The sequence below is a fragment of the Amia ocellicauda genome, chromosome 7 (genome assembly GCF_036373705.1).
Source record: "Amia ocellicauda isolate fAmiCal2 chromosome 7, fAmiCal2.hap1, whole genome shotgun sequence".
NCBI classification, from domain to species: domain Eukaryota; kingdom Metazoa; phylum Chordata; class Actinopteri; order Amiiformes; family Amiidae; genus Amia; species Amia ocellicauda.
The window spans coordinates 2,506,213-2,530,652 of NC_089856.1; the positions used below are offsets into that span (position 1 = coordinate 2,506,213).

The 24,440-nt window shown below is 53.7% G+C and overlaps 1 protein-coding gene across 2 annotated transcripts in view; it reads left to right on the forward strand.

Moving 5' to 3' along the window:
• Positions 1 to 1,189: 1,189 nt before the first annotated feature.
• pde4a (phosphodiesterase 4A, cAMP-specific) overlaps positions 1,190 to 24,440 on the forward strand; it is a 51,057-nt gene continuing 27,806 nt past the window's right edge. For both annotated transcript variants that reach the window (XM_066707875.1, XM_066707877.1), the window contains exons 1-6: positions 1,190 to 1,538; positions 14,354 to 14,539; positions 15,672 to 15,708; positions 15,958 to 16,028; positions 16,368 to 16,417; positions 18,744 to 18,856. In XM_066707875.1, coding sequence (XP_066563972.1) covers positions 1,408 to 1,538; positions 14,354 to 14,539; positions 15,672 to 15,708; positions 15,958 to 16,028; positions 16,368 to 16,417; positions 18,744 to 18,856 — 588 coding nt within the window. In that variant the 5' untranslated portion in view covers positions 1,190 to 1,407. The remainder of the gene's footprint in view (positions 1,539 to 14,353; positions 14,540 to 15,671; positions 15,709 to 15,957; positions 16,029 to 16,367; positions 16,418 to 18,743; positions 18,857 to 24,440) is intronic.

Consider the following 24,440-nt stretch of genomic DNA (forward strand, 5'->3'; position numbering starts at 1 on the left):
GCACACACACACTGTCATGAGTGCGTTAGGCTCAGATTAGGCTGCTGTGTCTGCAGGGACTGACAGCTGCTGCCGCCCGCCCCTCCCCTGTGTGAAAGCGGAGAGCAGCAGTGATGTCACTGCGGGGGGGTGGCGCTCTCACACACAGCGCTCTAAGAGCCGAGCTGCAGGGAAAACCCGGAGACACAGACACACACACGCACACACACAAGCATAGTTACACATACATACACGCACACACACATACACACCAGCATAGTTACACATACATACACGTACACACACACACACACACCAGCATAGTTAAACTGGTACTGTCAGACTCGCGCTCCACAACACACACACCAGCACTCTCAGAGCCGAGCTGCAGGGAAAACCTGGAGACAGACAGACACACACACACACACACACACACACACACACAGATACACACAAACACACCAGCAGCATAGTTACACTTATACTCACAGACTCGCACTCCACTACACATGCACACACACATGCAGACACACACACACACACACACACACACACACACACACACACACACACTATCACACACTAAACCACACACACACACTATATTACTCACATAACCACACAAACACACTCACACTCACACGCAATCACACACTAAGCCACACACACAACACACACACCACCACCTGCTCAGAAGAAGTGCTCTTTTTCAACAGAAGGAAAATAATGTAATCTCAACACCCGTTGTACCTCGTCTTGTGTGAAATCATGTGACAAAGATCTCAGTCCCCCGAACAAAAGTGTGTAACCTCCCGTGAGGTCGAGATAAACCTCAATCCGTTTCACACGTCCCTGGTTGTGGCCTCTCTGACCATCAGAGAACATTTGAGCAGACGTCCAGCATGGCCCAAACACAGAGAAATAGCAGAAATCTCTCCCTCTCTCTCATTCTGTCTCTCCCTCTCTTTCTCTCCCTCCATATCCTACTCACTTCAGCTGAGTATGACCTGGAATCTTCATCGCACATCCTTGGCTTTTTCTCCTCCTTCAGTTGAAGTTCTCACGTCTCAGCGCCAGTTCCTCAGCCCGTCGTGTGTGTGTGCGTGTGTGTGTGTGTGTGGGGCGTCCGGTTCCATGTTTTGCGTCTCTCCCCCTGTAACACCTTGAGGCAGTGGAAGGCGTGGACGATTACACAGCCATGGGAAGTAGTGTCTCTCTCTCTCTCTCTCTGTCTGTCTGTCGCTCTCTCTCTCTCTCTCTCTCTCTCTCTCACACACACTCACTCTCCGTCTCTCGCTCTCGCAACTTGTTTCGGGCTTTTCCTTTTCTGTTTTTTTTCCCTGCCCGACACGCTGACAGCCAGCCGTCACATGCAGGGAGAGAGAGTGAGGGGCTTTCGTTCGGGCTGCCAATGCGTCTGAGGATTACATGCCTTCCAAAGCGTTCCCGGCCACGGGGCTACTGCGGTTGCCAGCCATCCTAGCCCGGCCCGGCACGGACATGCACTTCTCATTCAGCGAGGAGGACATAAAGAGACACAAACTCTCCAAGTCAGTTAGGTCAGTGCTTCCTCTCTCGCCGCCTGCTGTTGCTTCTGGCCAGTCTCACCTCGGGGGGCTCTCTGAGTACGGTATAGTACAGTGTAGTAAAGTGTAGTAGGGGTATAGTGTAGTACAGTAGGGTCTTGTGAAGTGTAGAACAGTGTAGTGTAGTGGAATGTAGTACAGTAGGGTGTAGTGAAGCGTAGTGTAGTGCAGTACAGTGCAGTGTAGTTTAGTGTAAGTGCAGTGTAGTATAGTGTAGTATAGTCTAATGCAAGGCTCTTTAATGACCACCTTGAGATTTCTGCTGCTTGGACTGCTCTGCTCGTGGTAGGATGGATGGTTGGGTGGGTGGATGGATGGATGGTTGGGTGGGTGGATGGATGGTTGGGTGGATGAATGTCAGAGCAATAGTTCTCAGGCTGGGGGAGGTTTGTGAATTGGAAAAGGGACTCTGGGGTGTCGTGGGGTTTTGTGTAGCTCTGTGTCAGTGCGGGCATCACTGGCCAGACGGGCGTGCGGATCGAGCCAGGCAGCGAGGATTTTGTGGCGTTGGTCGGTCGGTGTCTCGCTGCTCTCTCTGGAACCTGACTTCCAGTCTAAAGGGACGTGCTTACTTCTCCTGGTCAGTTTATCTCCAGAGAAGCGGCGGATTGTCTTGGTTTTTGGTGTTGGACTGCAGCGTGCGATTGAAGAGTGTGTGTGTGTGTGTGTGTGTGTGTTGTGTGTGTGTGTGTGTGTGTGTGTGTTGTGTGTGTGTGTGTGTGTGTGTTCTCTGGCTGTCCGTGTTCTCCGTGGTGGGGTGGGGGGGTTTGGAGAAGGTGAGGGCGGTTGCATGTTACACACACACACACACACACACACACACACGCACCCTCAACCCAGTTAAGCGCTCTGCTCTGAAATCACATCCGAGCTTCTCATCCAGAGAAAATGTACCGTCGGGGGGGGCTGGTGATGTGCGCTGAAGGCTGCTGTGTCTGAGCCGTGCATCAGTGTCTCTGTAACTTCTTCAGATATAAACAGATGTGTGTGTGTATGTGTGTGTGTGTATGTTTAAATGCACATACATCCTTTTTTCTTTTCCCTGTTCTTTCTCGTTCCTCTCCCCCTGCCCTTATCGTTCTGCTTGACTGATGTTGCAGATCCGCTGCAGTGTCTGTTAAAAGTTGTATTTACCAGTGTGGGGATTCCACACCAACACTTGACACGGACTGACAGGTGACCCTCAAAGCACCTGACGCTGAGATCACCCCGTCTGCCCCTCTACTGCCCCGAAGTGTCAGGAGCAGGTGTTTTTCATGCCTCCCACTCTGCCAGGGTCGATATAATCCCCCTGTACGCAGCCAGTAGGTTCTGTGGGTTGCCGAGCCGGGCGCTTTGACATTTCCCCACGCTGACTGGGGCGCACGTGAACACACCGACATCCAGCCCGGTCCCTCCCGAGACGAGGGAAAATAGGTCGTCCGACACAGATCTGCCCAACAGCCACCATGCAGACCTCGCTGCGCCTCTACGGCACAGAAAACCCAAACCTGTGCGCTCTCGCGGTCCAATATCGAACTTTATATTGTATGGGTCTGTTTGTTTGTTTGTGTCTGTTGCCCCAGAATATATTTGCCCTCCTGGTGAGCATTTGGGGGCAGGGTCTCGATGCTCTCTTTTTAAGATTGTTTGGTTTCCCCCCGTAGTTTGTTTGTTTGTTTGTTAAAGACATCACACACAGCTAGAAGTGTCATGCCCGGAGGATGTACGCTCACACCCCCGGCATCCTCTGCATTGTCTGTGTGTCGGTGCGTCTCGTTGAGCAAGGAAAGCGCTAACGTCCTCTCTTCGACTTATGGGGGGGGGGTGGGCGGCGAATGGGCTATTAAAGTCAACCTTTCAGATGTGAAACTCGAGCCCAGAGCAGAGCAGGAGCCCGGCCGTCAGTGCAGCGCGTGTGAAATTGGAGCCGGTGTTTTGGGGATTGCAGTCCGAGCGCCGCGGCCTCGTTGACGTGCAGATGAACTGAAACGCACCAGGGCCAGGGCTGAGCCGCATCACACGCCTGCTCTGTGCGTTCGAGAGATGTCTCCCTGTCGTTTTCCGTTGCCAGAATGGCTCCCGTCTGGTTTAACTGTGGTCGTCGGACAGGATAACGTGGTATTTTCTCGACAAACCCCGGTCTCAGATGCCCTGTAAATATCCAGTCAATATGGTATTGATCGGTTGGAAGCATTAGAAAAGAAAGCTACGCCCCCCAAAGCATTCGCCAACATGTCTCCTGTAAAGAGACATTTGCACAAGTTTGCCACGATATGGAAACACGACACTGTTAAGTGTAACTCGGCACAGATCACAGTAGAGCGTGGACAGGGAGGTATGGTACACCATGATCTCTGTCCCAGTACAGTGCTGTTTAAAAATGGGAAAACTGCAGCGCTGGCCCACAGGTTTCCTGTGGGAAACGGCCGTAAACAAGAACGGTCCTGATCTGAGTGGGATGGGATATTTATTTAACTAACCAGAGCAGGACAGCGTTGATGGGATGGGTTTGATCCTAGCCTTCATTATTATAGTTATTATTAATCTGTTGTGCCGGGGCAATGAAAACAAACCCTGATCTGTGACGAAACCCCGTAGTTTTGGAAGCAAATCAGTGCCGCAGGGATGCAATTACACGAGGCCTCTCTTTCTGGGACAGGTTAAGACAGATGGAGAGAGAGAGGAAGAGAGGGAGACAGAGGGGGTGGGGGGGCTGTTCCCAGGTCACCGCCGGCCTCGTCTACCGCACAGAAGAGCCGAAACCCCGCGGATTTCCTCGCTCCACAACGAAGGGCTTAAAGCCGGATTAGGCCATCGTGTCTGTATTGCTGCTCCTGATTGTTTAGTTTGATAGTATGTCGGTGTGTGGTTTGTGTGGTTTGTAGGATGGCACCCATTACTCCCAGCAAGGTAAACAAAATGCGATGTTAATCACACTACGGCTACTGCAGTCACTTCACTCCCCCCCCATCAGCCAACAAAAAAAGTGCAAATACAAATGTAAGAAATAAGATAAAAACAGTGAATGGTTTAAAAATACCTCGAATTCCCCCAGTGGCATTTGGTTTCCAGCTCCTCTACAGACCCAGATAAGAGTCAGGATCAGAGATAGCATCACAGGGAGAGAGATAGGCCCCTATATCCAGCCCCAGCCTGGGGAGCGTTATCTTGTCGACAGAGATTGCCAGCTCGAGATTCCAGCTGCGGTTGGGCTCATTGTTTTGGCTGCAGCCTGCTCAGTTTGTGCCGGGCTTAATTCTGAACGGGGAAGAACCCCGGTAGCCCCCCGTTATTGGCCGGACGCTGCGGAGAACCACACGGAAAGCGACTCACACGGAGCGTAGATTAGTCCAGCACAAACACGACGACAAAACGGCCGTGCATGGGATGTTATTGTGACACCGGAGGGGCAGGGGAACCCAGGGGAACGTCAGCTCGGAGGGGGGGATGCCAGTGGGGTTGGGGGTCCGGTCGGGGTGGTTTCGATCGGGGTTGAGAACAGCTACTGCCAGGTCGGCGCTGGTGATTGTGGGAGCTCTATGTGTGGAAAAAGAAAAGCTGGGACTCGCCCTGCTTTGTGACTTTGCGCTGCAGGTCTGATCCTTTTGTTGCGTCTTGTCGGTCTTCACCTCACAGGAAGAAAAAAAGAAAAGGCAGGGAATTCCACAGGTGTGAGTCACGCAAATAATGAGCCGAGCACGAACACATCAGCGGTGTAAATATAGATCGGGGTATTAGCAGACAGCACAGGTATGCAGGCCTTCACACACACACTGTGTTGTTGTTCACTCCTGGTGGGTCGTGAGACGGGCTGTACTCGCTCTCTGGGGGCTGCTTGTGTTTTTCTTTGACGCGTGCGATGATTCAAGCGGAAAAATAAATCGGTTAATGAGCATGTTTCACAATCCACGGATATCTGCCATATGCAAATCTGCTCTGATGACTGCAGCATGCTCGTAAAAGTCCGGTCTGCTGGTTCCTGACATGCGAAAATTGGTAAAATATGAAACATAGCGAACGGACTAATGAACTGTCTGTCTCCTCGCCCAGTTCAGCACACAACCCCCTCTCTCTCATACACACACACACACACACACTGGGCTGGAAGTCAACCTCTCTCTGGCCGCCTCGGAGCCTGGAACGGATGCAGGCTGTGACCATGCATGGGTGAAAGCTAACAGAGGACTTCTCATGGAGCGTTTCCCTTGCCCACGTTGGGAAGAACTTGGCCTTTCCCAGTTCTGAGAAGAGAGAGTGCAGATCTGGGTTTTGGCAGTCTGCGGTGAGAGCTAGGCCTTGCTCTGATGTTACTCTTGGTCTTCTGTACCGTTGATCCTGTAACCAGGAGTCTCTCCCTGGTTTTCTGCCGAGCCAAACAGTCCTGGACTCTGAAATCCACCAACCATGGGGTATCGGAGTTCTGCCTCCCGGTCTCTGTGTTGGGAGTTCACCGTCCCTCTGACGAATGGGAACGAAGGTCCTGCTTTAGGCTATAACGGAAACTCGATTTGTCCTGCCCAGATTAGTCCATTGCCAAGGCCGTTGGGTGGTTTATTGTAGTCTGCAGCCAACTCTTCTCACCTGCGATGTGTGTTTGTGTTTTGGTGCGTTCCCCCGGCTCTCGATAGGAAGCGCTCAGAAATGTGTATTGAAATAAAAATCCCTCTCAGTCAGACTCCGTGGCTTGTTTTCATTTCACGAGGAGGAGGAAGTGAGTAAACAAGTGTAAACCGCATGGCACTGACAGGACGGCGCATCCTGGCGAGCACACAGGGCTGCGGGAAAGTACTGAGAAGCACCGACACAAAGGCACCATTGACGAGGGGCCGGGCGCGGTGCAGGGGCAGAGGCTCTGAGCGGCCGAGGCGTGCCGGCGGGGCACCACGGCTGGCTGGGGGGCAGTTCCTGGTGCACGTGGATGCTGGTCTGAATCAGAGAGCAGTGCAGAGAGGCAGTTAACTTTTTTAGACTAGGGCATTTACCAGAGGACTGTTGTGCTTTTATCATAGTCTCACCGTGCTTTACCACACTGGACCGTGGGAATATACCGAAACACCAGAATCAGTATTGCTGAGGGCTGTTTATTACAGTGGACCATGTTAAAAACAGTTGACAATAGCACAGGTGTGCCAGGTTAACTCCCAAAGGGCAGGTGTGATCCGAGAGCCGAGCGCTTGCCGAAACCCCAGTGCAACGGCATGTTTGTAAACAGGGAAGCCGAAGGCAGAAAAACATGATGTCACTCGGCCTCCAGGCGTATTTCATTTCCTCGATTCCTTCATGAGCGCCGGCGCAGCGCCACACCTCTGCAGCGGAGCCTGCAGGTAACCATGGTCTCCGACAAACACCGGCTCTGGGCTTTCGTATCGGCAGAACCAAACTCACATGGCTAAACAAATGTCACTTTTGCACTGAGAGGAGCGCAGCTGGCGGGGCGTCAGAGGCCTAAAAATAAACCCACTTCCTGAGAAACGAAAGGTTTGGGAACTTGGCCTTGCCTGGCCACTACAGGACGGCCTAGGAAAGCCATCTGCTCCTCACATGTCCCTCACATGTCCCTCAGACCTCTCCCCAGACCCTCAACATGTTCATCCCGCTCAGTAGGGTTCTGGCACTTTAACCGTGGTGTTACTGTGGCTTACTACACTCTACCATGTCTGTAGTGAACATGCCTGAGAGACAGTGATCACAGTGCGTCACGGTCTTCCCAGTGTCCAGTGTAGGTGGAAGCCAGACAGGAACCCGGGGGAGATGGGGCGCTCGTTCTTTTCCTTTAACTCGGATGGTTTCTGAGGGACGTGCCGGTCAGGACACAGCAGGGAAATGCTCGGGACTGGTGGGAGGGTGGCCGTCTGTCTTTTCAGGACCCTGAGGAACTCTGGACATAGGAGGTACTGTGAGAAGTTAGTCTTTTCATTGTCAGACACTGCACAAAAGCACGTTCTCCCCCCATCGGAAGAGCGGTTTCGAAGGAGCCGATTGGTGTGTTCCCAGCCAATTAAAGAGTCTAAAAGGGACGCGGTCTTGGATTGTGTTTCCACTTCGCACCGGCAAACACCCGTCTCTCTGTTGACGACCCGTCCTCGACGCGCCAGTATCCTCCGTCTCGTGTTCGTCCTCTGTCAAGACACACGCTGCACATTGTCAGTGAGTCAGTTTCCTGTGGCCACCGCCGATCGCTCGAGCTCACCTCTCTGCACCTTTCGAAATTTCCGCCGGCCGGCTTCCTCTCGGCGCAGTGCAGAGAGATCAGCTACAGGGGGGGGGTTAGGTTTATGATGCAACTGCCTCCCTGTTCAAACTCAGGCGGTTATTTGTACAGACGGTGAAGTGAGAGTGATCCACATTGAGACACTTCACCTTCATTTTTTCCCCTCTTTGTGTGTTCCTGCACCCGGGGTGTTTTACAAGACCGGCCCCTTCTCTCCTCCCTCCCCGGTTAGGTGCTTCTCGGCACACATGAGCAGGTGATGCCAGATTATGACCGTACTAATGCACAACTCTGCGCTGATGAAGCCTGCAGGAATGCGCCCCCCCCAGAGTGAGGTCAGCACTGACGACAGGCTACACCCTCTCCCCCCGGTCCCCCCGCTGCCAGACTGAGGTCACTCTAGATCTCCACACCGTTAACTCTCTCAGCACCGGGAGAGATCAAACTGGGCCAGTGTGAGGGTGGGTTTGGTGTGCGTTTTTCATGGTCGTGCGCACTTTAACACCCTGATTACGACAGAAACATTGAAGCAGATTGAATCATGCAATTAAATATTGTTTTGTTAGTTTTTTCTTATTCGTATGACACTAAAACCAAGTCCAGGTTCACAGTTTCTCTCTCTTAAGCTCCACTTGTTCGTTGTGCCGCGTCTGCCGGGATCCCCGTCGGTTGAGCCCCAGCCAAGCAGCCGAGCAAATTAGGCTCCAGAGCATTTGTGCGCTTCGGAGATGGCTCTGCATGCTTGGGCGTTAATGAGGACCCCAGGTGTGCCGTGACTGGGGCCGGGGGTCTCTCAGGGCCTGAGTGACGTTGGTGAGCCCTGGGGGCCGAGATCATTACGGCTCAGACGGGCCCCCGGGGGTCTGCTCTCCTGCCAGGCTGTGATGTCTGCAGTCACGTCAGGGACACAGGCGCCCGGATACTCCGCCTCCCTCACACACGCACATGGCACGCTCAGAGTCACCTGCACACACATGCACAGTAGCGCTCACCCATACACGCACACATGCATGCACACACTCTCTCTCTTATACACACAGAGACACGCACACACGTACACACATGCCCAGTAGCACACTCTCTCTCATACACACACACATACGCACACACACTCTCTCTCACACACACAGAGACACGCACACACACACTCTTTCTCACTCACACACACACACACATGCGTGCACATGCACTCTCTCTCACTCACACACACATACACACACACGCACTCTCTCTCACTCACACACACACACACACACACACACACACACACACGCACTCACACACACACACACACACACGAACACACACTCTCTCTCACTCACACACACACACACACACACGCACTCTCACTCACACACACACACACACACACACACGCACTCTCTCTCACACACACACACTCACTCTCTCTCACTCACACACACACACACACACGCACTCTCACTCACACACACACACACACACACACACGCACTCTCTCTCACACACACACACTCACTCTCTCTCACTCACACACACACACACACACGCAGGCACATGCACACTCTCTCACTCACACACACACACACACACTCTCTCACTCACACACACACACACACACACTCTCTCACTCACACACACAAACTTGACTGGACGAACACACCTGCTGGGACTCCGTTTTACCAAAAATCTGCAACGCTTTACGTGTTACGAATATGGGCCCAGTTTACGAATGTGTGTGTGTTCTGGTTGTCAGACTCATCCTCCTGAATAAGAGTCTTGCCACACAGTGCACTGAAATGGAAGGAAAATAAAAGAACTCCACCCACTGCTCAGACCCAGCGCCACACAGCGAGTAGTTCCTGTTTCTGTGCCACGTGGCTCTCTGGCGCTACAGTGGCATTCCCACACGGTGCGATCTGGGCAGGGGGCTGCTAATGGGAGGGTGGGGAAGGGACTGTTATTTGGTGGTTGTGTTTTTGGTGTGTTTTCCCTTTCGACTGTGCGTCAGTGTTTAACACAGGGAATCAGAGGAAAGAGGAGTAGCCGGTCGGAAATAAACCCAGCCTCGGGGCTCAGGCCGAATAGCACTCTCCAATTTCCAATCTCCGATCTCCCAGCTGCGTCTGTTTCCGTGGCAGTATTGATCTTTCTTCAGCACCTCCCCCCATAAGCGTACCGCTCCTTGGATGTTAAAGTGCATCGGCAGGACAGATCTGAAGTTTATTACGTTTATTCTCTACCCAGTAAGCACTTTTCTCCAGCACTCTTCTTGTTTATTGGGTTTCTCCATGTTCATATAATCGCAGATGCTCTCGGTTAGATCCCCAGTCCTGGCTCTGTCCCGAGGAGCCGTGAGAAAAGGGGGATTGACGTGGGAGTGTATTTATGTAGTTCTGGAAGTTGTGTTCGCCCGCGTCTGTGAGAACCGATCATTTCAAGGGAGACGCCTTTACAGGGACCATCCTTCCCTGATAAAAACACAGATGATGCCACCTGGGGAACTCTAATTGGGTTTGTTTTTTGGGGGATTTGTTCGTTCCTGTTTGGCTCTGCCTGCTGCGGCATGCATTTTAAGATTGGAAACGCCAGTGTAGATGGGAATTATTTCTGTAGGTGCCGCGAGCTGTTTGGAGGGTGTTCAAATGCCTGGGTGTTTGTCTTCATGTTATTATTCGCCCGACAGGCACAGGAAATCCAGGTGAAAGGGCTGAGAGTGTTTGGCTGCAGATCTGCAGGTTGTGTGCGTGCGTGGGTCTGTGTTTGTTTGTCTGTGTGTGTGTGTGCGGTGAGCGGACGAGTAGAGACAGGGACTCCGGCTCAGCGGGGCCCCGGGGAGACAGCGCCGGTCGGGGTGAGAACCTCTCCACTGCGCCGCGCAACCAGGAAGCTGCGGTTCGAGTCTCTGCAGGAAGGTCACACAGGAGAGAGATGGGCAGGAAGTGATGTCGGCGTCTATCCGGCTCTCAGGGGAAACCAGTCTATTCTTTCAGCAGCACCCCCCCCCCCTCCCGCCACCAACACCACCGCAACCCTCCACCATCGACACCTGCAGGTTTTTAGACCTGAGCCGAGCCAGGTGCGTCAGCCACCGACAGACGCAAACCCCTTGCAAAAGTTTGGTGCTTCCTGGCCGCGTTGAGCGGAGGTCTAGTGTGTACGGATCGAATGTGCATATGTGTGCATTCTGCCTCCGGTGTCCACACTGTGCAGAATGACTCAAAACAACAGTGCGTATAAACCCCGAACCCCTACACTGCGCCTCTCTGCTCTGAACCCTTTCACAGTGTCCTATTACAGTGTGGTTGTATGCAGATTGTATCACACAGGCCTCTCGCTGAATGTGTACCTTTTAAGGATCTACAGTCTGTGACAAGTAGTATATATTTAGTTGGTAGAAAATAGATCTAATCTTTGGAAAAAGCAGATTCTCTCAGGGTCTCTCTGGGTCGGAGAGAGGAATGTGTCGAGAGGTCACAGACAGTCTTACAAATGGGAGCCATTTTTGATTTTATCAGTTGTTTTCCAATTAGCACTGTCAGTTGAAATACCTCGGAACTGTGATTGAGATCGTGGGGGGGGGCGTTGATGACAGGAGATTCCACGCTGGCTAGATAAGACCCGATCTCATCCCCTGCCTTGGGATCTCTTCGTTTTTGGTCGTGCTCAGTTCAGAGAAAGTGGTGCCACTTGAGGTGTGATGCATGCTGGGATGGCTCTGACTGCGGTGACTGATGCAGAGCACGGCGGCTGCAATCGGCACTCTCTGTGGGCGGAAATGAGAAAAACAGAAAAGTGATTCACCTGGCCGAGATGGGAGAGGCATCCTGCATGCGCGCTCTGCTTTCTCTCACATCTAAATCGCCTCGAAATTTTACTAGTCAACTTCGATTTTCCTGACTAATCACTGTCAATCTGTCAACGCGCCAGCACCAGGGTGGTTGTTTTTATAGCACCACATAAACCCCAGCTGATAAATCGAGTGATGGTTAATCTCTTCTGCGGTTGAAGCTCTTGCCATATCTAGGCCTGGTCCCTGGCTGTGGGCAACCTTTTCCCTGCAGCCACTTCTATTTCCTGGGAGTTCTGGCAGCACGGGTCACATGACATGTCGCAGGATGGCGGCCGGTGCTAGTTGTCAAGGTGGTGTTATGCCGTGTGACACAGAACCGACGCAGGGCAGCGTGCCGGGCGGGGAGCCGTTTGTCAGCCTGCCCTGCTGCGAGGTGCAACTGCAGCGGAGAAATTAAGATTCCCCGGCACAGACAATGGGGAACAATAGCCCGAGATAAATAGTTTCAGTGCTGACCCGCCGGTGGCAGAGTGCAGGTTCTGCCCTGCCAATCCGCCCCAATACCCCACCCTGCCATTGAAACTGCCCTCGGGCCACGTCGGTTTCACTCCACTGTTGTGTGTGTGTGTGTAGGGCAACAGGCAAAACAACAGGGGCAGATCTTCTGAAAGGCACAGGGACTGTTGTGTCTATATGTGGCTTTGCCCTGGTGCACCCTGGGAAAAGTAGATTTAAACTGTGTGAAACCCGCTCTGGATACAGGTACACTCAGATACTCACACACAGTCACACACACACACACATACATGCACACAGGAAGGGCTGGGGATCAGATATCCACTTCTCAGGAAAGAAATTACCCATCGGCCCCGCGGTGGCTGAACCCCGGGCTCCGGTTACCGGTGCTCTCCAGTCCTGCCGTTAATCTGATTGCGCTGAGCCGAGCGCCGACAGCCGAGCCAGGCCTGGTGTTTATTTACTTAACTGTCACCCGGGCACTGCCGCTGCTTTGAGCGTCACACACAAACCCCAGGGTGCACTTCTACCAGGCTTTCAGTGTGTGTGTGTGTGTGTGTGAGAGTGAGAGAGAGAGAGAAAGAGTGAGCGTGAGCGTGTGCTTGAGCGTGTGCGTGTGCGTGTGTGTGTGTGTGTGTGCTTTCCAGTGTTTTCCCACTAGACCATTAATAAATCTACCTCAGTGAGAAATGCCTTAGAAATATCAATTGTGGTATTCTGTGGTATCGCTGCGGCCCAGTGTGGTAAAGATAGTGGAGCACCATGAAGACTTGCAGAACTGTGGTAAATCCACAACAAAAACATGTTCAAAGTGTTGCATTTACCCGAGTTCGCCATGTGTGCCATTGTGTGTGTGTGTGTATGCGTTTCATACCACAACTACGAGTCTCACCGTCTGGCCCCCGTGTCCTGAACCGTCACAGCGAGCTCCCAGAGCTGCGCGGTCTCCCCCGGGGGACCCCTGCGTCATCCTCTGCATCTCAGACAGACACCCCGGGTAACAGGGCCCCCCCTAGAGACGGGAGGCAGCAGAGGTGAGCCAGACTCCCCGGGGGGCATCTCTCCCCGTCACTGCGCTCGCAAGACACCGCGATCGATTGCTGTCACGCGAGCCGCGGGTCTGACGGTCCTGTCTGTGGCTGTTTCTGGTTGTATTTTGTGGTAGTGAAGGGACAGTTGGAACGGTGGACAGTCCAACTCCCAGGACCCCTCGTCTCAGGGAAAATAAAACCCTAAGCAAGAGCTCTTACGTGTGTGTGTGTGTGTGTCTTGTTTTGTTTATGGCTTGGAAGTCTGAGGTAGGAAGCTCAGAGACGTTGACGTTTCCGAAGAATGATCACAAGAAAGATTTCTGGCACAAACACGATCACATATTGTGATGTTTTATTGTTCTAGGACTTTTCTGTGTTTGGGGGGGACGGAGGTTCTTTTCTTTTTCTGTCTCGTTAGCACAGCGGTGACAGGAACCGAAAATACAGCCTCCCCCTCGAGATCCCCTCGGCCGCTTCGTCTCTCACCAGATGACTGAGTAGAAGAAAGAGAAAAATAAACCACGGAGGAGGGGGAGGAGAGTCTGAGCGGAGGAGCCGTGTGTCTTGTTTAGAGGATACAGGAAGTGGGGACGCTGGGGTGGGGGGCATGAGGTCAGAGGTCAGCTCGTACAGTAGCTACACTGCCTCTCAGATTTTCGTTTTTGGAAATTAGGGACAAAGCTCACTTGGGCGTTTACCGGCCACAGAACCAGGTGGGTCGGCAGGATGATCTCAGAATGATTGTCAAGGCCGTGTTCCTGTGGAGAGAAAGTGGTGAATCTTCAGATGCTACAGGATCTGACTGTGCGGGGGCGGGGGGTCTTGGGGACCGGGGGTCTCCAGGGTGCTTGTGAAGTCTCCGAAGGACAAATGCAGCACACAGCCAACACACACACTCACATTTTCAAACAGGACGTCCCATATGAGGCTCAGACAGTCTCCCCTTCACCAGCCCTGCCCCCGCCACACACACGCATACCAAGCCCCCCGGCCCCCCAGGCCCTGACCCCTCTGACCTGCGCTCCCCGCCCGCCTGACCTCATGACGTCAGTGTATCTGGTTTATAATGACTTCAAGATGGCCGCCTCTCAGCTGGAAAACAAGCAGCATGAGTCTAGTGATTGTTCAAAATGCTGCCTCTCCCTCTCTCTCTCTCCCCCTCCCTCTCTCTCCCTCGCTCCCTCGCTCCAACTCTCTGTCTGTCCGTCTTTCTCTCTCTCTCTCTCTCTCTCTCAGCAGCACTGACTCGTCTCTCTCTCTCTCCCTCTCTCCGCAGTTTCGATGTGGAGAATGGCCCGTCTCCCGGCCGGAGCCCGCTGGACTCGCAGGCGAGCCCAGGTCTGGTGCTGCACCCCTCCTTCCCGCAGAGCCAGCGGCGCGAGTCGTTCTTGTACCGCTCCGACTCGGACTACGACATGTCCCCCAAGACCATGTCCCGCAACTCGTCCATCACCAGCGAGGCGTGAGTATCCGACCGGCACTGTATACTGCACACTGACCGCTGTATACTGCACACTGACCGCTGTATACTGCACACTGTATACTGCACACTGACCGCTGTATACTGCACACTGACCGCTGTATACTGCACACTGTATACTGCACACTGATCGCTGTATACTCCACACTGCGCACTGACGCACAGCACACCACACAGCACACACTACACACTGCAATTTGGTTCAGTTTTGTTCCAGGCCCGTCTTCAACCCTGAGGCCTAATCTGTAGCTTCGACCAACCTGTGAACTCCCAGACGCGCAGCAGAAACCACCCCCCCGCACCCGCAGAGCCACGCCCACTTCCTGTCTCCCAGAGTCGCTGCAGTGTGTGACGGCGCCCCGGCCTCAGCGCTGCCCTCCACACGGCTGCGCACTCGCTTTCCACTCGTGTGTGCGCCACAGGCCATTAATAAAACACAAAGCACGTGACACGCTGTGGTCGGGGTTGCGTAACTGTGTGACCCGCTGCTCAGGCCAGGAGGGAAGTTGCTTTTTTTCACAGCGCAAACCAAACATTCAGCCAGTCGGCCCTGTGAACCCGACACACAACCGCTCCCCCCGCAGGTGACGCCGGACTGACCGAATCGTGTGGGAACTGTGTGTGTTTAGAAAGCTGTGGACGTCACCGGACGGCATTAATAATCACAAGCACAGTCGGTGTCCCAACACCCCGGCGTGCGAGAGAGATCAAACAGTTGCGCCACAACACCCGGCACCATCCGGAGCATACCCTAACACAGCTCTCGACACAGGGCCTGCAGCACACGCTGGGCACAGATTACAGATTACAGAGGTATCGTGGGAAGACCGGGGCAGATACGAAAGCCACAGAATTGAGAACGTGAGAAGCGATGGGGGGAGGTCTGGCACGTGTGGCGTGTTGCGCTGTTGCTCCTGCTTACCAGTAAACGTCAGCTTTAAATCCTGTCCTTACAGCCGGTCATGCCACGCCTGCCGGGAACGCACGGGCATCCCTCAACCACGGACCTGCCAGTTGTCATCACGCACAGACGTTCAATCAACAACTTCTTACTGGAACAAAATCTCTTGTCATCCCTCAACTGATCATCTGTTTCTCTCTGTCTCTCCCCCAGGCATGCTGAGGATCTCATAGTGACTCCTTTTGCTCAGGTGAGTCTCCTGCTTTTTCTCCACAATCACCGCCCCCGCAGCGTTTCCGGCTCAGGGATCGTGTTCAACACCAGCCTGTCCATGTCCTGTTCCCTTTACAATTTCAACTCCCCCCATCAGGCAGAAATAAGCGATACCTGCTCGACAGTCTTGGCTTGATTGCATTGGTCTTTCTTTGAGACCACATAAATAAAAACACACAGACTAAATCTCTTCCTCTCTCTCATTCTCTCCCCCCTCTCTCTCCAGGTGTTGGCAAGCCTCCGCTCAGTAAGAAGTAACTTCTCCATCCTCGCCAATGTCACGACGCCCACCAACAAGTGAGTAGTGCCCTCTGGCCCCAGAGCGCAATGTACCGGCCTCTCTGCTGTGGTCCTGTCCCGCCAAAACAGTGACCGGGGTTAGTCTGGGGGTCAGCAAGTCCAGGGGAACCCGGCCCGGACCCCGAGCAGGACGGGATGTTCCGCTCGGCCCTATGGAGGCCTCGGTCCCACGTCGGGGGCAGAGAGATGGTTCTGCTGGTATTTCCTCCATCGGAGATCGGGGCTGCCATGTGTGGTTCAGTCCAGCAGGGGGAGGCAGGGCTCCAGTTCTGAGCCGCCCCCCCCCCCCCTCTCTCTCTCTCTCTCTCTCTGACGCACTTCTCCGTCTGTCCACAGGAGGTCGCCAGTCAGCAGTCAACCCACCGTCCCCAAGGCCACACTGTCAGGTAAAGACTGAAGACAGCCGCTCTGAGTTGTAGGAGTTCGGTGTGAACAGAGGGATCTGTGTGTTTGTCGTCTTTTCTTTTTGTCAGTGTGGCTGACATGACCCTATGTGTGATTGTGTGAGTGAGTGTGTGTGTGTGATTGTGTGTGATTGTGATTGTCTGTATGTGATTGTGTACGTGTGCGTGTGCGTGTGTGTTGGTGGGGGGGCAGTGGAGAGGTAAGCACAGTGACTCGACCCCAGCGCGGTCCCCAGTAATAGAGCCCCCCACAGGCCTGTTCAAGCCGCTTCCTCCCGGGGGGGGGGGTTCACTGTCTCGTTCTCGGAGCCTCGTTCTCAATCCCTCCTTTCGGCCTCGTTTCCTGTTTTCCAGCCCCAGGAAGTGCAGGTATTATTGAGAGTGCAGGCACTTCCTCTGAAAGCAAAAAAAACACCAAAACAAACGTCAGCACCGGTCCTGCCCACGTATTTACCTTGCAGTAAATTAAAAAGCAGGTCCAACACCCCCCCACGCCCCGGCCTGGCTGGCGCGGCACACGAGCGGAAACTTCACTATGGCACGTGGGGAAAGAAAACACAGAAGGAGGAAAAAGAAAATAAAAACACGGGCTGTGTTGAGTGAGTCCCACTTCCTGTGTGATCCAGCGAGGAGGAGCTGCGTACAAAGTGTTTTTTAAGGAAAGGCTGCACAGAGGAGAGGCGGGACAGATTGTCCCTTCACCCGATTTACCCCCGGGGGACAAACGTCAACTCACGAGTGGACGCCCACCTTCCTGTGATCAGGTTCCCATTGTTACCTCAGGGACCGGTGCACTGGCCAATACGACAATAACAACCCCGAAAAGAAAGAAGAAACTCAACTGTCCATCTTCGCAAAGTCACAGATGAGCTGCTCCCGTTCGGACCAGTCCGGTGAAACGGAAATGCCAACACAAACTTTCTCTCGGCCGTGTTGTCGGTCCACTGAGAGGGTTGTGTATTGTGCGTCCTCTCGGACCTCAGATTGCTGTGCGATTGCGTTTTCGTAACAGTGTCCCGATCCTGCTGAGAGCCCGTCCACACTGCACAGAAACACGGGGCAGGACGTGTGTGTTATAGCTGGACAAGTGTGTTAAAGCTGGACAAGTGTGTTAAAGCAGGACATTTGTGTTAAAACAGGACATGTGTGTTATAGCAGGACAAGTGTGTTAAAGCAGGACATTTGTGTTAAAACAGGACATGTGTGTTATAGCAGGACAAGTGTGTTAAAGCTGGACAAGTGCGTTATGGCAGGACATGTGTGTTAAAGCAGGACATTTGTGTTATGGCAGGACACGTGTGTTATAGCTGGACAAGTGTGTTATAGCAGGACAATTGGGTCGGAAGATCTATTCTCCATCCAGGGATTTAGTGATTGATCACCTTTGCCGGTTTTGCGGCTCTCCGGAGACGGGGTTTCCCTGCCCCTGCGTTAAACCACAACCTACAAAACCAAAACTCGAAAGAAACGGGAAAATATCAACTACATACCATGAACTAGCTTTCCAGCACCAAAACAGTCCTCAAAACATCCCCCAAGTCCCAAATGACCGCGACCGTCAGCCAGACCATTCCTGACGCAGCCTGAGACACTTAAAAACGAATGAACTGACGAATAAATAAAGTAATAAATAAGCAGCCGGCCAAGCCCACGCCTCCAGTGTAAATATTGATATTACAATAAACACCATGAGCAACAGCCCCCCCGTCTCGGTGTGCTTTCACAGCTCATCCAGGACGCCTCCGTAGAGGAAGAGAATAAAAAAGGGAAAAGCGCTGGCTCGTGGCTCTGTGTTTTCTCTCTCCCGTCCCCCGCTGGTCGTCTGAGGAAGAGAGGGAAGGGATCCGTTTCCTGCCCCTACTGTACTGCCCTTCTGTAGTATAAAAAGCAGACCGAGCCGCGGCCCGGAGAGGGATTGAGCCTCGCAGGGAGAGAGACGGAGAGAAGGACAGGGAGAGACAGAGAGAGCGACGGAGGGAGACAGAGGGAGTCAGAGAGAAAGAAAGAGAAAGCTAGAGATAGAGACAGAGAGAGACAGAGAGAGAGGGAGAGACGGGGAGAGGGAGACAGAGAGGCAGCTCGTGAGAGGGGGAAGTGGAGGGCATCGCAGGGTGAAACGCAGGGCGATGCTCAGGACTGTGCCGGGGGGCAGCTGTGTGTTTCGGGGGGCGGCTAGGCGGCTCTTCCACCATCGCGCAGGGGTCCGGCACCTCGCTGCCCTGCCTAGGGATGCCTGGCGCGGGGGGCCCCTGTCGCTGGTCTGCCCATACCGCCGAGGATGCCCACTGTGCCCTCTCTGTCCTTGCAGAGGAGACGTACCAACAGCTGGCCAAAGAAACGCTGGAGGAGCTGGACTGGTGTCTGGACCAGCTGGAGACGATCCAGACGTACCGCTCGGTCAGCGAGATGGCGTCCAACAAGGTAAGGACGAGGCTCTGTGTGTTTGTGCAGACGGGGGCGCGGTAATGACTCTGCTGTGGGTTTTGTGATGCCAGACACGTGGATCTGGGGGTTGTGTCTCTCTGCGGTGGCACGGTTGTGAAGTTTATTGGCGTTCTCTTTGCTTTGGTGTTTTTTGGGTGTTTTCTTTTTTAAATCTGTCGGGCGAGAAACTCATGCTCCTCTCCAGTCTGGCCTTGGGTTGCTGTGCTCCTCAGCTGGGGCAGGTCTGTGCTTCGGGGGGTAGAGACACCTCTGTTTGCCCAGCTGAGAGAGACAGTTGTTGCAAGCTGGGGTTTTGTGGGACATCTGAGAGTGGCATGACACCACCAAACCCAGTCAATCGTCGCTCCAGCCCAGCGTGTGGATCTGGATGGGGTTGTGTTCCGGTCGTTGTCGTTACTTGTCTTTGTTTTCTGGCGTCTGGCCTGGCTTGGCTTCCTCTGTAGCAGAACCGCATTGTACTTGTCCGGTGAGCCGCACGGCCCTGGATGTCCTTTGTGTGTCCGAGAACAACCGCAGAGTGCTGCTGGTCGAAAGCTCGGGGGTTGGCTCTCGTGGTGCCAGAGAGTGTCTGCGTGTGCGATGGGCTGCTCTCTGTGTGCTCATCTTGGGAAACGTGGCCGTGACAGACGTGTGCCTCACTCTCATACGTCCCCCGGTCACTTCCTGTGTCTCAGCCTTGAGTGACCTCCTCAGAGGCCGCTATAGGATACAAAAGCATACAAAAGGGTTGCATTCCCAGCATGCAACACTTCCCAGGTTGACTTCTGGTCTTATTTACATTAAAGAACAGTCTTTCTGTAGATTTTTTCAGGTGGAATAGAGCTTCCCTTTATTTCGGTCTGTTGATCTTTCAAACTAGCCCTTCACACACACACACTCGGAAGCTTCGCTGCAGGTTTCGCTTAAGCCGGGGGGATTGGGGGGCCGGGTGAGGGTGGAAAAAATCCCTGATTACACGGGCAGGACCGGATCGAATGGGAACCAGCTCCTCTGGACAATCAAAGGCATCGAGTCGGAGGCCTGGCTGCAGTTGAAAAGCTTTCTCTATCGCTGACTTGTAATTGGAGCAATTGTGCTTTAATGGGGCGGGGGGGGTTGCAATTACCATTAAAGAGTTCCACATGCCCCCCCGCGCACATGGAAAGGAATGGAAAGCACGCTGCAGTAATGGAGAGACGACACGTGAGACGGGCCGCCTGATAGGGCTGGGGAGGAGATGGGGGGGTGGCGCACTCGTCTGGGGTTTGTTGAAAGTTTTTGCATGCGTGTGTTGTGCTGGAAAAGCAGTCTCTCTGTAATGCGCACAGCGGGGATGCTCACAGACTCTCCCCTTTTCCCCTATCCTCTCACCTGCCCTGGACCGGACAGGAGAAACCCGGTTGCGTGTTGTCGGCATGTCCAGGCAAGCCAGGCGCGTGACACGGCTGTCAGAAGGAAAGGTGTGGTCTTCTCTCTCTCCACTTGTCCCCTAGCGGTCTGCCACGACCCCCCGCGGAATGACAGAGCTGTTTGTGTGCGGGCGTGTGTTCCGTGTTAGCGTGTCGGGCCCATGTCACACGCTTGTGATGGTGTGTGTGTGTGTCGTGTGGGCGTGTGGGCTCTCGGACGTCACCGCGCACGGGGGACAGGGAGTCTGTGTTTGGTTAGGCCCGGTCACTTCCTGTTTCCTGTCTCCAGCTTCTACACCCTCCAGCGCGAGCCAAGTGTCAGGGGGGGCTCTGTTTTGTTTTGTTTTGCTGCACAATTCACTGGCCAACTGTGCCATTCAAGTGGTGGTCAAACACACGCACACACGCACACACACAGACACACACACACGGCTAGTCTTGTCCCCGTTAGTCTGCACTTAAATACGGCCCGCCGCTGCTGTACTGGCGGAAAAAGTGTAGATGTTGTCTTAGCACAGTAGGGCAGCTGTGTGCGTGTGCCTGTGCGTGTCAGAGAGAGAGGAAGGGAGAGGAGTCATGTCTAGGTGTCTCTGGGAAACATGCGCTCCAGTAGACGGCAACTGATCTCTAACGTATTGGAGTGATCTGCAAGCAGCAGGATCAATTAACTAATCAAGGGTAAATTAAAGGAGATTAAGCACCAGTCCTGCAATAGATCAGAAGAGAATGGAGTGTCAAATAAGGGCCAAATGTATCTGTCCTATCTGGCAGAGTCTCATCCCTAAAAGCCTGGACTGGGGTGATAAACAGAGAAGGAGGGCAGACCAGGGCAGGTAGCTCCCTGGGACCGGGGGCTGGAGACCCCTGTGGTCACACGCTTGTGATTTCACAATGACTGTCTGCATGGGCCCCTTCCTGTCCCCCTCGCCATGTGTGGTGTAAACAGGGCACGGTGCGGCGGTGCGGTGTGGAACTGTGTCTGAGCGCTGCGTGGCGGGGGGGAGAGGAGGCTGCCGGTGCTGATGCTGTAACCTTGGTTGCTATACAACAACAGGAAACTCCTCCCTCCCCGTCGCCTGATTGGCCGGGCTCTCTGGCCATAAGGCCTGCCAGCGAGAGGCTCGGCGAATGGCGTGGCGGCTCTGTTCAGCGTGCCTCTCAGAGCAGGGCTTCTTAAAGAGACAGGCTCCTTTGCTGGGAGGCTTTGATCTGTCTGAGAGGGAGGAGGTAGAGAGCAGAGACGGCAAAACTGGTTCAGTATCACAGACGCCTCCTTCCCCGTGCTACTGCCGAGTCTCTCTCTCTCTCCCTCTCTCTCTCTCTGATCCTTGTTGTTGTTCAGCACTGGCAGATCGATGTGGTATCGTCCCAACTGGTTATATATTTTGGCATGGCTTGGTGAAGCCGGCCAGGGTGCAGTGACGGTCACACTGTCAGATTGTCATATTGTCCTGTAGCCGTTACGGGCTCTGTATTGATTTAGGGTCACCCTGGGTTATTCTGTAGCTCCGGATCATTTAAAATGGTCTAATTGCTTGTGTTTTCGGTGTACGATAAGCAGCGTTTACCGACGTGTTTAAAAGTGGCCGGGCTGAACGTGTGCCTTCCTGAAAGATGCTCAGCTTTAAAATAAAGAAAAATGATAAAGATGTAAACAGGATGAATGACTGACTCCTGCCCAGACTGCTGTGTCTTTTCACAGTAGCAGGGAGATAAAGTATACGCTCTGTGTAACGTATGGATTTGCAGCGTGGAGAGCTAGGGCGTGCTCCGGTTATAAGGACAGGCACGGGTTGGGTGGCGAGGGTGTGATCGCTGTGGGAACAGTGTGGAAGTACAGCACTGTGTCAAAGCCCTGCCTCCCAAAGGTGCGCGAGCTACGCAATGCTGTGTGGACGAGCAACACAAAAACAGGACAAAAAACACTTTTCCAAACCTCTGACCCGGCTCTGTTTCAGACTGCCATGGGCACGACTTGATCTCCCATCTTCTGGCACCCGGGTACAGCTGGTCAGCAGCAGCAGAGAGGGGGTTAACCCCAGGGCACGGTCCACTGCGTTGTGTGCTTCATTGCTGGCAGTGCGCTACAATAACAACCACGACACACTGCTCTCCAGCCTACATACGAGTCTACATGCGTGTCTATGTATGCACACCTTGAGCAAAGATCTCTTCTGCTCTGTGTGCTTTCTGGGACCCCTGACTTTGACTCAGGGTCCAGGGCTTCGCTTATGGGGAACAGTGGAACAGGGGCACCCCCCCCACCCCCAAAAACACAATGCAGAGAAACCGTCTCGTCTCTCTCCGTGTTTGTTTTTTAACCTGGCTCATCGCTCAAGGTGCCTGCTTTAAAATGCATGCGCAGTTCGCCTCTCACCCCCCCCCCACTCTCTCCCTCTCCCTCTCTCTCTCTCTCTCTCTCTCTCTCACACACACACCCACAGTGATCCGCGGTGAGACAGACCCCCCCCCATTCTCTTCCTCCTCACTTTTTTTCATGCACAAGCCCTTGACATCACATCCTCGCCCATCCTAGCCCAGCTTGTCTCCCCTGCCCTGTCGGTGCAGCGAGGAGAGAGAGAGAGAGAGAGAGAGAGAGAGAGGGGGGTGTTGGTGGTGGTGGAGGGGGGGTTCTGGAGGGAAAGGCTGGGTTCACAATCACAGCTGAACATAAACCTCACACGACAAAGAGGAAGGCAAAGCCCCAGCCTTGTGTTGAGAACTTCCCCTCGTGCTGGGGAATATGGCTCTGCATTGTGTTGCCTCTCCTCTAAACCGATCTAGGAGACTGACACTGTTGTGCCACATCTTTCTGTTGCTTCTCCTGGTCGGGCTGGAGCTCAGAGTGTGCGTGTGTGCGTGTGTGTGGGCCGCCGGTGTCGGCATCCTCCGGTTACCCGACTCCAGCGAGTCACACCATCGCGCTCTCTCCTTCTCGCTCGCTGTCTGTTTCGCTGACACACAAGCTGTCTCTCTCTGCTCTACACATGCGCGACCACCCTCACTGACACACACACACACACGCTCTCCCTCGCTCTCCCTCTCTCTCTCTCTCGCTCTCACACACACACACACGCGCGCGCGCACTGACACACTGCCTGATTAGCTTGCCAGAGCTGTCTACTGGTACCCTAAGAGACAGAGAGAGAGAGAGAGAGAGAGAGAGAGAGAGAGAGAGAGAGGGGAAAAGACAGAGAGAGCACCAAATCATTGGAAAAAGAAGAAGAGACGTTTAAGGAGGCGAGGAAGCAGACGGGGAGAGGAGACAGACGAGTCTAGGTGGATTTTTGGGGACAGGAAAAAGGACTGGAGGATCAGATTTGGATTTGGCTGCCGTTTCTCTCCGTGTCGGTGTGATTCTCTATTTTTCATTCAGCCTGTGATCCCGTGTGTATTGTGGATACACACACATGTGGATCATATATTATAGATATATATATACACACACACACATGTGTCACTGTGTTTTTCTCGCTGCACGTATCAGGAGCATGGATTGGTTCTGAACTCGCGTTGAGCCGTTTCCAAAACATCGCTGTGTTGGCTGAATATGGGACGGAGGTAAAAATATCCTTCATATCTGGAGAAGAAGGGGCTGTCGGGGCCGGTGCCGCTCGATCCAGTTTGAGGTGGTGGTTGTTTTTTTGTTGTTGTCTTTTTTTTTTTTTCGGGGGGGGGGGGTGGGAGGGGGAGACACGCGGAAAGAGAGAGCGAGAGAGAGGGAGAGGGGAGAGAGAGAGAGATATTGTTTTTGCTGTGCAGTTACAGCAGCGGCAGCAGAGAAAAAGGCAGCGTTGCACTATGGGAATTTCCTGAGTATCTGCAGTGTGAAAGAAGACATCTTGGTGCCGCGGGTCCGGGGCGCCGGGCCTAGCATCTCGTCCCGCAGTCCTGTTTGCCCTTCAGACGCTCTCCCCTCCGTCACCCCCTCCCCCCATCCCCTCTTCCCCCCATCCCCTTCTGGAAGTTGTACGATCGCCGTCGCTTCGACTCGGAGATCCGGCTGGGGGGGGGAAGCCTCGGAAACAGAGAGAGAGAGAGAGAGAGAGAGTGATGTGATGTAGCCTGGAGTGTTGGAGGGGGGGAACCTGTTTTACTTTCCTTTTTTCTTCTTCTTCGTCATCCCCTTCATGCTCTGCCTCTCCTCTCCCTCGCTGTCTTATCAGCGGCAG